The 13,723-nt window shown below is 48.1% G+C and overlaps 1 protein-coding gene across 1 annotated transcript in view; it reads right to left on the bottom strand.

Moving 5' to 3' along the window:
* LOC135204237 (ADAM 17-like protease) overlaps positions 1-9,680 on the bottom strand; it is a gene marked incomplete at its 5' end in the record, with an annotated part of 78,169 nt that extends 68,489 nt beyond the window's left edge. Inside the window, 5 exon segments of the mRNA XM_064234347.1 lie at positions 7,345-7,539; positions 7,766-7,998; positions 8,280-8,427; positions 9,052-9,173; positions 9,580-9,680. Coding sequence (XP_064090417.1) covers positions 7,345-7,539; positions 7,766-7,998; positions 8,280-8,427; positions 9,052-9,173; positions 9,580-9,680 — 799 coding nt within the window.
* Between the last annotated feature and the right edge of the window lie 4,043 nt (positions 9,681-13,723).

Genomic DNA, 13,723 nt, shown 5'->3' on the forward strand with positions numbered 1-13,723 from the left:
ACGGGGGAAGGAGGCAGACCTGACGCTCCCTCGTTCCTCGCTGGCAGAACCAGCAGGGCTTGGAGGGCTACAGGCGATCGTCAACCAGTGGTGGCGATCGAGCTGCAGGCCTGGTCGCACCGTCTCGCTGTGGAGAACGGCTGGACTGAGCACCAGCGGCCCCGATCTCGAGTGTCAGAAGGAGCTTGGTGCTGGTTGCCATACCCGATCGCTCTCTGTGAGAGCGACGGTCAGGCGACCTGCAGGCTCCACTGTCACAGTGAGACCGGGTGCTTGTCCTCACGGCACGTCACGTCGGTGGTTTTCCAGCCGTGGCTGGCACCGGCGAACGGAGGAGGACCTCTTCCCAGCCTCAGCCGTGGGCCGGTTCGTGACCGTCACGTCCCCCGGGTAGCCACTTGTTCGCCGCGAGAGTGAGAGCTGGTCTGGTGAGAGTCGCGTGAGCGGCTGTCACCAGTCTTCCGCCCCGTGCCGTGAACCTGACGCTGAGCGGACTCAGAGGTCTGGTTCCTGGCTGCACGGTCGCTGGTAGGCGACCGTACACTCGGTACCTCCCGCGAACGAGAGGCCGAGACGGACCCTGATGCAGTGGCAGAACCACTGACACAGGCGAGGAAGTACCGGTGTTAGCCGGTACCCCGCCTCTGGTCCCCGTAGTCTTCTTCCTTGCGGAAGAAGAGACGGGCCCCGCTCCCTAAGGAGCAGAGGATCAGCGGGAAGGAACCCTCCCTGTCCCACCGAGGTGAGACGGGGTCCGAGAAGTCCCGAGGGGGAGACTTTCTTAGGAGGATGAGGAACTCTTCTTCCTCGGCTGTGAAGCCTTAGAAGTCGAAGGGGAAGAGGCGGCAGCCGACGACGATGAAGAAGATGAAGACGACGACGACGACACCTTCCTCCTCTTCTTCGTCAGCTTCCTCAGGACAGACGTAAGATCTGCTATCCAGGCGGAGCCGGGGCTGCTGTAGCCGAAGCTACAGGGCCCGGACGCACCTGTACAGACAGACCAAAGTCTGGGGTAGTACCACCACGAAACAGGGACGACATCAGCAGGTATGGGCATCTCAGGAACAGCAGGCACAGCCAGCACAGCATCGGTAGGACCGCCCAGCGCAGCAACGGCAGGGACAGCCAGCGCGAGCAACGGCAGGGACAGCCAGCGCAGCAACTGCATGGACAGTCAGCCCAGAATCGGCAGGTACGGCAGGCAGCACGGGGAAAAAACACAGGAAGTGGTAGCAGCAGCCAGCAACATCCTGGTACCGGCGGCAGGTCCAGGGGCGATCTCTAGGGCAGCGGAAGTGTGGTCGCTGCAGCGCGGCAACCACGAGCGGCGGCGGCACGCCCCCCTCTCGGTACGGCGAACGGCAACTTCACAGCGGCTGTAGGCAAGACTGTTACCACGTGAGGTGATTACACCAGGTGAGGAGGGACGTCGTCACCTGGAGCGTGGTCACCACTCCATGGGTGACCGCAGTAGGCCCAGACATAGAACCGCAGCCCCTGGAACACTAGCACGCCCTGCAAATGGTAAGGACGCCCATACCTCACCAAGGTCCACCCTCGTGGGCAGTAGCACCTGCGGAAATAACAGTAGTAGCGATTAGTGGGGGGGAAGTCCCTCGCGCGGGGGGGTGGGGGGAATGAGCCTCTCCGAACGAAGTGGAATACCCCGAATACAATTGTACATCGGGCACCGAGCGCCCTCCCCCGCGCTCGACGGATCGGGCGAGGAGAAGAACGCCGATAACCTCCCCCCCCCCAAAAGGGGAAGGGCCATCTGTGGGAGCTGAGCGGGGGGGGGGGGGGGGGGGTTCTCGTTCCCCACCCCCACCCCCCGCACAGCACCATGTACCCAACAATAATAATAAGCCCACCCGAGAGCAATCGTGCCATCGGCCCGAATGCAAGGGCATAAGGATCAATTCCCTGACTGAGCGGAACTTGAACCAAATAAATATTGATGCAATCAATAATAAAAAGAATAAAATGAAAAGAATCTTGCATTACGATTCACTTCACAATGAATAAGGGCTCGGATCGAGCGCATTTGCGCCCTCGGTACCAGAGCGCAAGGGTAAAAGGAATGCCATTCCTTACCTTTATGGGATCAAGGTTTATGGAAACCTTGATCCATAATGAATTGATGCAATCAATATATATATGCACTGAAGAATCTGAGAATACTGCGCTTGCGATTTCACTTCATACAAATAAAAAGGGGAAGGATCAATTCCCGGTAAATAGCGGAAACATTGATCCCAGTAAAACAACAATGCAATCTCAATAAAATATGAAAATTAAGAAAAAGAACTGCACTTGCGATTTCACTTCATTCAAATAAAAAGGGGAAAAGATCAATTTCTGGGTAAGCTCGGAAACTGATCCAAAATGAGTATTGCTACAATCAAAATAAATATATGAAAATGAAAAGAATACTGTACTTGCGATTCCACTTCCATACAGAATAAGTTTCCGTGCCGAGCGCATTCGCTCGGCAACGAGCATACGGTCAAAAAAATATAAATGAAAAGAGCACTTACTTACGATTTTCATCTACACATTTCCAACCCAAAATATACGCTCGGGAGCGAGCGCTCTCCCGCCCTCGGGCAACCCGAGCATACACAATACGAGGATCATTTCTGGGAAAATGAATTCCCGCACTTACGCCCTTCAGTCCCGGCACTCGGGTAATCGGAGGGGCGTGGTGAAACCAAGATCCTTTAATTCACAATTGAATTCAATGGAAATAAATAAGAAATGATTGTACTTACAATTCAGTTTCACTAGATAAATAGAAAAAGAAAAACACAACCATGCGAAAGCAACGACGATAAAGCGGGCAGAGAGCGATGATACACGTCCACACGCCAGCAGGCCGAAAGCAAAAAGTGATTTGTTTACCTACCAGTCGCGCGCGCGCGCCTGTCGGGACAAGCAGTTAACTACCGAACCCCTTGTTCGAAAGCTTACGACCTATCCAGCTGCCGCTAGTACCTTCCTATTGTAAAAGGACCGAGTTTGTATGCCGTTCGGAACAACTAGCAGTTGGAGAAGAGTAGGAACAGCCATCGCCTTGCGGCGATGGCCTCAGAGTCTGGGAAAACGTATCGTCAGGAGAAAAACGTTTTCCCGCGGAGGGTTACGAACTCTCACTGTAGGTAAGGGTCTGCCGCCACTGTGAACGTCGTCTGGGTGGGGCTGATCGACACCTGACAGGAGAGAGCCGATACCGTCCTCCGACTCATTCCAGTCCTGTCGAGGTCGAAACCTCTCAGGAGGACCGAAGGAGTATTTAAATACGGTGTCCGAAGACACGTAGAAACGCCGCTGTCGCAGTAGAGGAGGTGGAAGTAGCTTTCGACCGGCCAGAACTGAGAGAGCCTTCTTGTCCGGAGACGAGAGAGACTGGTTCGAGACAGAACGGCAAGCTCCGATCGCGGCAGACCCACCGTCGGTTTGGGTTCCCTCTCGGGCCCCAAAACGACTCGAGCCGAGACGTGGCTCTGCTGGTGGGAGCGGCAATCCTTCCGCAAGGTCATTATGCTGACGAATCAGCTTAATGACTTCTGCAAAATTCCTCTGTATCTCGGGAGTAACCGCGTCTTGCGGAGTAGGACCGTCCAGTCCTCCAACAAGAACAGATCCCGAGATACTCCTCCTTCAGAAGGAGGAACAGCGGCAGACCCCTGACGGTCGCCTCCAGCTACTTACCGCGTATGTCCTGGTCGGGTCCTAGAAACCACCCCCGCCTGGTCCATACGGCGTCATAGCGGGATCGCGAGCGGCGCACCTCTCGCGATCACTCATAGGTACCTCGCTCCTCCGGTGTAGCCCGAGGAGGTTGAAGGTACAGGAGAGGCAGACCTGACGCTCCCCCCTAGCTCGCTGGCAGGACCAGCGTGCTTGGAGGGCTGCTGCTGATCGTCAACCCGCGGTGGCGATCGAGCAGCAGGCCTAGCCTTGCCGCTCGCCATGGGGCGGAGAGGCTCGGCTGAGAACGTCGACGCTGATCTCTAGCGTCAGGCAAGCTGTTGCTGGTTACCGTCTCCGCGCCCGGTCCCGATGGGAGCCGCGGTCAGGTGACCTGCTAGGCTCGCTGTCGCGGTGAGACCGGCGAGCGTCCTCTCGGCGGTCGAGCCGCTGGTACCGACGGCCGCGGGGACCCCCTTACCTCGCCTCAACCCGTGGCTGGTCAGCGACCGTCACGTCAAACCCGAGCAGCCAGCTGGTCGCTGCGAGAGCGTCCACTGGCCTGGCGAGAGTCGTCTGCACGACTCTCGCCAGTCTTCTGCTCCGCGCTTCGGTCTTGACGGCGAGCGAGCTCGGGCGTCAAGACTTTGGCTGGACGGTCTCCCGCGGGAGACCGTCCACTCGGTACTTCTCGCTAACGAGAAGCCGAGGCGGATCCTGGTTTAGGCACGCAAGAAACCGCTAGAACCAGGCGAGGAATGTGCCAGGCCCGAAGATGGTACTCCTACTCGGGTCCCCGTCTTCTTCTTGGTAGAAGAAGAGACGGGCCCTGTTCCAGAAGGGAGCAGGAGGACCAGCAGAAGAGCTCCCCGAATCGCCGGAGCGAGACGGGCCCTTAGAAGGTCCCGAAGGAGCCTTCTTAGGGGGGGAAAACCCGGGTTACCAGCTGGTCGCTGCAAGAGGCGGCCGCTGGCCTGGCGAGAGTCACCTGAGCGGCTCTCACCAGCCTTCTGCTCCGTGCCGCGTTCTTGGCGCCGAGCGAACTCTGGCGCCGAAACTTGGCTGCACGGTCTCCCCGAGGGAGAACGTACACTCGGGATCTCTCGCGAACGAGAGGGGGACGAGCCCGGAACCTGGCGTAGTGGCATCGCCGCTAGCACCAGGCGAGGAAGTACCAGAGCTAACCGATACTCCCTCTGGTCCCCGTCTATCTCTTCCTTACGGAAGGGGAGACGGCTCCGCTCCCGAAGGTAGCAGGAGGACCAGCAGTGGACCCGTCCCACCGGGGTGGGACGGGCCCTTAGAAGTTCCCGAAGGAGACTTCTTCGGGGGGAAGGCAGCCTTCTTCTTCTTCGGCTTATGGGCCTTAGAAGCTCCGAAGGGGAAAGAGGCAGCAGCAGACGATGAAGACGAAGATGACAGCTTCCTCTTCTTCCTCTTCCTCGTCAGCTCACGCAGGACAGTCGGTGCCAGGTCCTCCCATCCAGGCCGGAGCCGGGGCTATTGCCGAAGCAACACAGCCCGACTGCACCTGTCCGGAAGGACCTGGGACTGGGGAAGACACACCGTGGGCAGGACCAGCATGGACAGGCTCAGGAACCAGGAGCGACAGGAACAGCAACCAGCTCAGGAGCGGCAGGAACAGCTGGCAGCGGTAGACCCAGAAGGGACAGCCAAGCCAACAGCGGGAATCACATCAGCGGCAGGTACGGCAGGCCCAGCGATCGCCTCGTAGAATCATCGGCAGCCAGCGGGAACCTGGGTACTGGCAGCCGGTCCAGGGGCGAGCTGCTGGAACAGCGGAAGTCTGGGGCAGGCAACACGAGAAAACAGAAAACAGGCGGCGGCGGCAACACCCCTCAGTACGGCGGCAGACGGCGTCACCGACATAGCATGGGGAGTGTAGACCAGGAGGGGGGGGAGCAGCATAAGCGGACCGTGGTAGTAGTGGAGACCGCCCCCAGACCTCGCTAGACGCTGCAGCAGCTCGTGGATGCTAGGCACGCCCTGCCGCTGCGGTGGTCCATACCTGTCCAAGGTCGTCTCCCACGGATGTAGCACCTGCGGTAGCATAGATAGATTAGTAAGAGGGGTTCCCTCACGCACGGGGGGAAGACATGCCCCACCCCGAACGCAAGGAAGACCCCAAATACAAAATACAACGAGGAAGCTGAGCGGGGGGCAGGAAGGAAGACGAAGAATCGGATACCAAGGGAGTCGCGGGAGAGCTTTCCGACGACTTCCTGGCAGACCTCGCTTCCCCTACCCCCGCACAGCAGTGAAAAGTAATATGAAAATGAAACAGAACACTGCCCTTGCGATTCACTTCATAGAACTTAAAGGGGAAAAGATCAACTCCCGGGTAAGAACGGAAACTTGATCCAAATAATATGATGCTATCATAAATATATATGAAAAATGAAACAGAATACTGCACTTGCGATTTCACTTTCACAGAAAATAATCGTAAGGATCAATTCCCGGGTAAGAGCGAAAATTGATCTAATTAATTTTATGCAAATAAATAAATGAAAATGAAAGAATACTGCATTGCGAATCCACTTTCATTGCATTTATCATACAAAATAAAAGGCTCGTGCCGAGCGCAATCACGCTCTCGGTAACGAACGCACAGGGCAAAAATATAATGAAAAAGTACTTACATTTTTCAATTACACACTTTCGCCCAAAATACATGACTCGCGCGAGCGCGCCCGCCTTTGGCACCGAGACATTAATTCAAGGGTTCAATTCATGAAAAGAGAGGAAATCACCAGCATCTACGGCGATATCCATGTTGGTTCATAATTAAGTAATGAAAATGAAAACAGTGTACTTACAGTTTCATTTTCAAGTCAAACAAAAAAAACCATTAGTAGAAAACACAATATAAACAAAGCATACGACGATGAAGCGGGCAGAGAGCGATGACGAAACACGTCCTTCACACCCGCGGCCGAAAGCAAAAGTGATGTTTACCTCCCAGTCGCGCGGCGCGCGACTGTCGGACAAACAGTTAACTACCGTTCCTCCCCTGTTCGAAGCTTACGACCGTTCCAGCTGCCGCTAGCTACTTCCTATGTTAAAGGACCGATGGTTTGTATCACGTATCGGAACAACTGCTTGATAACATTCGCAGTCCAATTACTCTCTTTCTTACGGCTCACTCAGTTCCTGCTTGACAGTCCATGTGTCTATCATTACAGGATTTTCTAGCCCCCTTCTCTTTCCATTTAGTATTGTAATGATTTCTCAACACTGAGAACCTCTTACTCATCCATGTAAATTTAACTGACAAGCAAATAACAGTTAACTGGTTACATACAAAACAGAACTTTATATAGATAACAAATTAGGTTAATCTCATACTAAAGAGATATAAATTTTAAGAGCAAATATGTAATGATCCCCACAGTTATAACTATTTCATCTAAAAGTCCCAGAACCAATGTTAAAATTACTTCCAATGAAAGGTCTCAGGCAGTTTACCTCAAAATAAAATGATATAATACAACCTCTTCCAAAACAGATAACTGACAAATATAAAGCTGGGTCCAAGCATAAAACACAGGCGTATGCTATATTTACAAGGATACTCAAAATGTAATGGTTGTAAAATCATTTAACATTAAAAGTCACGAAGCATCCTACCTCTAAGAGTTTACGGACATCCCAGTGATCTGCCTCCATGTTGTAATGCAACTGGTTAGAAGTGACTGGTGTTGGCTCCTGATGAACAAGTATCTTCTTGACAACAAACCCCATATCTGAGAAACCCCCTTTGTCTGTTGAGTCACTCCACACAGTATTTTCAAAAATCTTATCAACACGGTCAATTAGACTGATCTGGAATCATAAAGATTACTGTCACAATGTGAGTAAAATAACTGTAACAAGGAAACGTTTCTTGAGGCTTACATAACATCTAAATGAAAAAAAGAAATACATTTTGCACGGAAAACATAAATTTTGTTAGGAGACTCTTTTCACCCACTCCTCAAAACTGTGTCCATCTGAATAGTTTCAGTAACAATTAATTCCAGTATAAGGTTTGTCCATAATGTACACTTACAATGTAGTTAATGGTGGCTTTGTAATTAGAACCACCCATCTCACGAAAGAAATGATAATCAGCAATCAATAGCAAGGTGCAGCGTGACTTGACTATATCTTCCTCAGAATCATCTGCTTGCTGTCGTCTAACTCTGCTTCTTGGAGCTTCATCAAAAACCTCTTCAGAAAACATGCCCATCTCAACAGATACTCCATTGTTTTCAATCCATTCTTCTTCTGTTTCATCACTCTCTGAAATACAATGCTTTCAGTACAATCAATATACTTCTAATTATGTAACCATAATTGCTTTTAACCTGATTTGGACTCGGTTTTCTACATCATGGATAATGGTTGTCTGAATGATAATAATACCATGACCCATACCGCATAATTTCTTTCAATGTGACTTTATAATGCTAAACTTTGTAGCATCATTTTCATATAAAACTATAATTATGAATAAAAAAAATTCTAGAAATAAAAGTGCTCAGTTCTTATATAAGTTAAACTAACTGCAATTATTTCCTCACCTTGTGTTTCATTTTCCACTTTTACATAATCACATATTTTTTGACCTTTGAAGTTTGGGGGATGATCTTCCCAACTAAGCTTCACATCTGACCCTCGATATGCTATCATGGACTCATTCTTAGCATCAGACAGATGCCTCCAGGATGGCTGCCAAGGTAAGCAGAAAATTATGGAGGAAGTAAGACCACTTATACCATAACGAATTAACAGCTATAGCATTTACATGCACATATACAAGATACAATATATAAAAAACACTAAACAAGTTTCAACTGTCAAGATACTAAATCTGGTGAGACTTGGGCATTACCATGAGACTGACATCATTGCTAATATGTAGATGCAATAGCCCACTAAACAATTTGCTCTTTGGGTTCAAATTCTTGCAGACCTGGCAAAAAGAGCTGGTGGAAAGTACTACTTTACAGCTTACCATGATTTGGTACTTGTGTCTTGGATTTTAGATTAACAATCCCTCATAGACTATTCTTATTAAACAGTTTAACCAGTCCTTCAAGTCATTTTCTTAACGCTCCTAAGGCTCACTTAAAAGATTATATCATGGGTAAATCCCATACTGGTGGTTTCAAACTATACGAGGCAGAACCTCTTTCAAAATGAGGGCGCATTATATGTCTATACATCAATCCTATTTTGCAATTTCTTTCACTGAAAAGGTTCCAACCTTCATACAAATATTTACCCTTGCACTTTAGCAACCCCATAACCCACATCACAGCCAAATCAAGGGTTGTGAAACAAACTTCCCACCTCAACATAAAAGACATCTTCTGGTGTGGTTATTGTTGCAGTCATAAGTCCATCCTCCATGTGAGCAGAAACGTCTGAGGCTATCTCACCATCAACATAGCCTTCATAGAAGTTCTCTAGATCTGTTATGAATTACAAAACAAGTTAATTCCTGTTTTAAGAAACATTAAACAGAAAAATGTAACAATAACAATATCAACAGAACTTTTGACTCATCTAAGAGATAGCTTGCTGAACAGCAGTGATAAACTTACCACTCTTTAACATGTTTTTTACTAGACAACGGTATCTCCAATACCTGTGTACCTCTTCACTTGTCTTTATACTTTTCAAAATGAAGATGAATATCACCCTCTTCACTAGCTTTATACTTTTCAAAATGAAGATGAATATCACAAATGTATATCCATGAATACAAATATGAACTGCTAACAGAATAAAAAAGGTTTATAATCTTCCTTAATCATACCTTCCTTGCAAATATAATTAAAAATATAGCAACCTTACCAAAGATAAAGTTTAACTTACCAATATCAATTGCTTTTTCATTACCAGCCCCATCAACTGAGTAAGCTTCAAATTCGGGATGCAACAACCCATGCCGTGGATTCAGAATCAACCGAAAGTCTCTATAAAACATTATGAATATTAACACCACCAGATAGTATCTAGAATCTTTCTTACATTTAACACTCATATATGATATTCTATATAAAAATTAAATCTTTAAAACAAGTGATCTAATCAATTTCAAATTATTATCTTACAATTACACCTCAACAGTCTACAAAAGGTAAACTACTAAATTACATTTTGTTCATGAAACTTACCTGACAGATATATATATAGCTGTATTTTCTGAAGTCCGACAGAATTTAAAAATTCGCGGCACACGCAGTGGGCCTGGCGCAATGGTGGTAGTCACCCATTTACCCGCCTGCTGGGAGGCGGAATATCCAGGAACTATTCCCATTTTCTACTCATATTTTTTTTCTGTCGCCGGTCGGTAAACAACTGTTTACAGACCTCCCCGCTAGGATTTTGAAACTTCATTAGCCACTTAAGTATCCTAATTATTCTTTCGATTAACTTGGATTTGTGGCTAGGCATACGCTATCGTAAATTTCATTGCATTTGATGTCTGAAGCTAGTTAGCCTAGTTTCAGACTTTGTTGTCTGCATGGTAAGGTGAGGCTACCGGAACTTTCGGTAGACACTCGCCTTAGTATATATGACGTTTACATGTTTTCTTTGCATAAGGTAATTAGTGTAATGTGTGACTGATTACGGAAGAAGGAGGATTCATTTACGCATTATAGAGCGTGTTAGAATCAGGAGTTTTCCTCCACAGTAAACAGAAGTTAGAAATAATGAACCTTCTAACCTCCTGTAGATTTTATTTTGCCTAACCCTGTGGTATGGCTACGAGCCTAGAAGAAGTGTCTGCTAAAGGATTACATCAAGTAATCTTAGACTAAAGTGCTCGCTCTCCAATCAGTGTGTGAAGTGTAGTGCCCCTTGTGTGGAGGGGGCGTCAGATCGGCCCCCATAATGCCTCTAGGCCTGGACCTCTGTCGGACTCCCAGGACTCAGGGAGAGGGCATGTCGAAAGCCGCAAGAGGGTTACGGGGGCTCCCCACCGATCTGGCGTCCCTTCGGCAGAACCTGTTTGACTCTTCCCAGGCTGCTAAAGATCGTGCACGTGCACGAATCTTGAAGGATTGCTTCTCGTACCTCCGAGGCGTCCTCCCCACACAGGGGTTGGAGTTCTCGGAAGGACTCGCGCCCCCTAAAGAAGCTTAGAGAAGAGGACGCTTCACGTCCTCTCTCTCGTCACGAGAGGATGAAAGAGTAAAGAGACCACATTTTCCCTTTTAGAAGAATGCACTGGCTCTTTTCCTAAGGGACATTTAAGGAGCTCATTCATCTTGCCAGAAGAGTGATTTGTTTGAGCCTCCTGCGAGAACGCTAATGCTCTATATCATTTATACATTATTAAGGAGGCTTTCATTCATCTTGCCAGAAATAGTGATTTGAGCCTCTCGATCATCATTGTAATAACACATGTATTCAAAGATTTACTTTGTGATTTGAGCTCCTGCGACGTGACCGCTCATGTATACATCAGTATACATTATTAAGGAGGCTCATTCATCTTGCCAGAAGAGTGATTTGAGCCTCCTGCGAGTGTGAACGTCATGTATATGAACGCTCATTATATATCACTTATACATTATTAAGGAGGTTCATCATCTTGCCAGAAGAGTGATTTGAGCCTCCTGCGAGTGAACGCTCATGAAGTTAGAGCTGTTTTCAACCTCGCTAGCATTCCAAAGAATTTGGTAATCAAAGACATTCTTGATTCCACCTTTTGGAGGAGCAACTCAGTATTCGTCTCCTCTCCTCATTGCGCTCCGTATACGTTATGTAACGTTCGCTTTACTTCGATAAAGCAAGCTGATAAGTTTGACGGCCGGCAAGCTGCTTTGCACAGTCAAACAACTTATGTCTCTGGTCGGCATAAGAAGGGCAATTTAGACGTGAGGAAGCTTTTGGAGGTGCTCGACGTCCTATAAGTAGAGACATTCTCCAGGACGCTCGGCAAGCACCTTGCGGAAGACGAAAGCCATACGTCTTCCTTTAGTGTTCACACTCTTCAGGAGCAGCGTGCGGATCTCCATGGAGACTCGCATGAGGACGTCCCTTAAAAATATTCAATGTCATACGCAAAACGCGGTTCGTCATAACATTGAGATGTTGGCAAGGTCGCTCGCCAGGACGCCTCTTGGCGGGCCTTGCATGCATCAAGGCGCTCAACGAGTTCCTCTCTGAAACGTCGTTAGAAGACTTGGTGTTCTCTGCTCAGACACGCTCGTAGCTAAGCAGGACGTTTTTTGATTTGGAGGACGCTCAGCAGGACGCTTTCCAGGACTCTGAGGCAGGACGCTTTTGAGGACGCTCGGCAGGACGCTTTTGAGGACGCTCAGCAGGACGCTCAGCAGGACGCTTTTGTGGACATTCGCCAGGACGCTTCGGTGGAAGCTCGGCAGGACGCTTTGCGAGAGAAAAGACTTGTTGAAGGCGTCTTATTTGCTGTTGAGGACATTTCTTTACAGAAATTTTTAAAAGGATCGGATGTTAGCGGAGACGACATACCCGAATTTTTTCTTCGATCCCTCTTTCCTCTTCATCGATTTCTTTGAGAATCGGGAAGATTATATACTCGGATTCCTGGGTGACTTTCGGTCATGTTAAAGGGTTTTCCCCTATTAGCAAAGTGCTAATAGTTTTGTCAAGTCAGGACGTTTTCCCCTTTGTCATTTAAGTGGGGGGACCCCTCTAATGGGGGTAGTTCTCATTGACATAGATTTTAACGTTTTTATCGTTTAAGCGGATAAACTCATTAACAAATTTCGGAAGAGCTCTCATTCATTTTCAGAGGCTCATCCGGGGTTAAGAGAAAGACTTGTAGACTATCCAGGAAGTCTTGTGTCCAAATATCATAAGAACATTGAACGGTCTTTCGATCCTCGGTTCTCGATGATCTCTATTCGAATGTTACTCCCTTTTCTTGGAAAAGAGTCTTGGCAAAGAGTCAAGGAGTTCTTTTAAAAATCTCGTTCATTAGAACGTGGACAGTCGTTTTCCTTTCTTTCTCTCTTCCTCGTCCAGGAAAGATGTAGTAGAGAATTCGATGTTCAAATTACTACAATACTTACGTAGTTTATCTTTGCGTCATGCTAACGCATGGGTCGAGTCATATACGCATATCGTATTTACCTCTGCGGATAGAAGCCGAAAGAAGAACTGTTGTTCTAATGTATTATTTGACACTCCCTTCAACCTTCCAAGAGTTTTCGGAGTAAGAACAACTCTTCAGGTATTGTTACGACAACACCAACTCAGCTTCTGTATTTAGCGAATTCTGTTTCGTTTAAATAGGCCTGCTTGAGAGTTTCCTTTTGCTCGATAATATCATACCTATTCCTTCGTAAAGGGAGTAGCTGGCAACTCAGGCAGATAGTATTCTGTTCACCATTGAAGCTTTCCTTCAAGGAAGACTTCTCCTTCACTCTTTTTGATAGAGATCGAAGGTGGTCGATCTCCAATCCTTATTTTGTTTTCTTGAAGGAAAGAATTTAGGATGGAGATCGTTGTTCAGAATATGACAATTTGTCGAAAATTGCATTTTTCCTAACTATACAAACCTGAGGTCCTTTAACAATAGGAAGTAGCTAGCGGCAGCTGGAACGGTCGTAAGCTTCGAACAAGGGGAGAACGGTAGTTAACTGCTTGTCCGAGGTAAACAAATCACTTTGCTTTTGGCCCATGCAAAATACGCAGAGTGAGGGGTGGCATGAGGGAGGGGACTATATGTAAAGGACCTCAGGTTTGTATAGTTAGGAAAAATGCAATTTTCGACAAATTGTCATTTGTTCCGATACGTAATACAAACCATCGGTCCTTTAACAATAGGAAGACTCACTTCTTGGTGGGAGGAATCTGAGTCTTTTGATGAACAGACTGGTGTTCGTCCATCCTGGAATGCCTCCCTGGTCGTAAGAGCGAGGGAGGGATCCAAGCCTCTGTCCGATTGATCGGGGTGTGCACCGCAGGATCAATGGTCAGACCTCTGGGCCGAGTACTAAGAGAGAGGCAAGCGTATCTCTTC

The sequence above is a fragment of the Macrobrachium nipponense genome, chromosome 44 (assembly GCF_015104395.2).
Source record: "Macrobrachium nipponense isolate FS-2020 chromosome 44, ASM1510439v2, whole genome shotgun sequence".
NCBI classification, from domain to species: Eukaryota; Metazoa; Arthropoda; class Malacostraca; order Decapoda; family Palaemonidae; genus Macrobrachium; species Macrobrachium nipponense.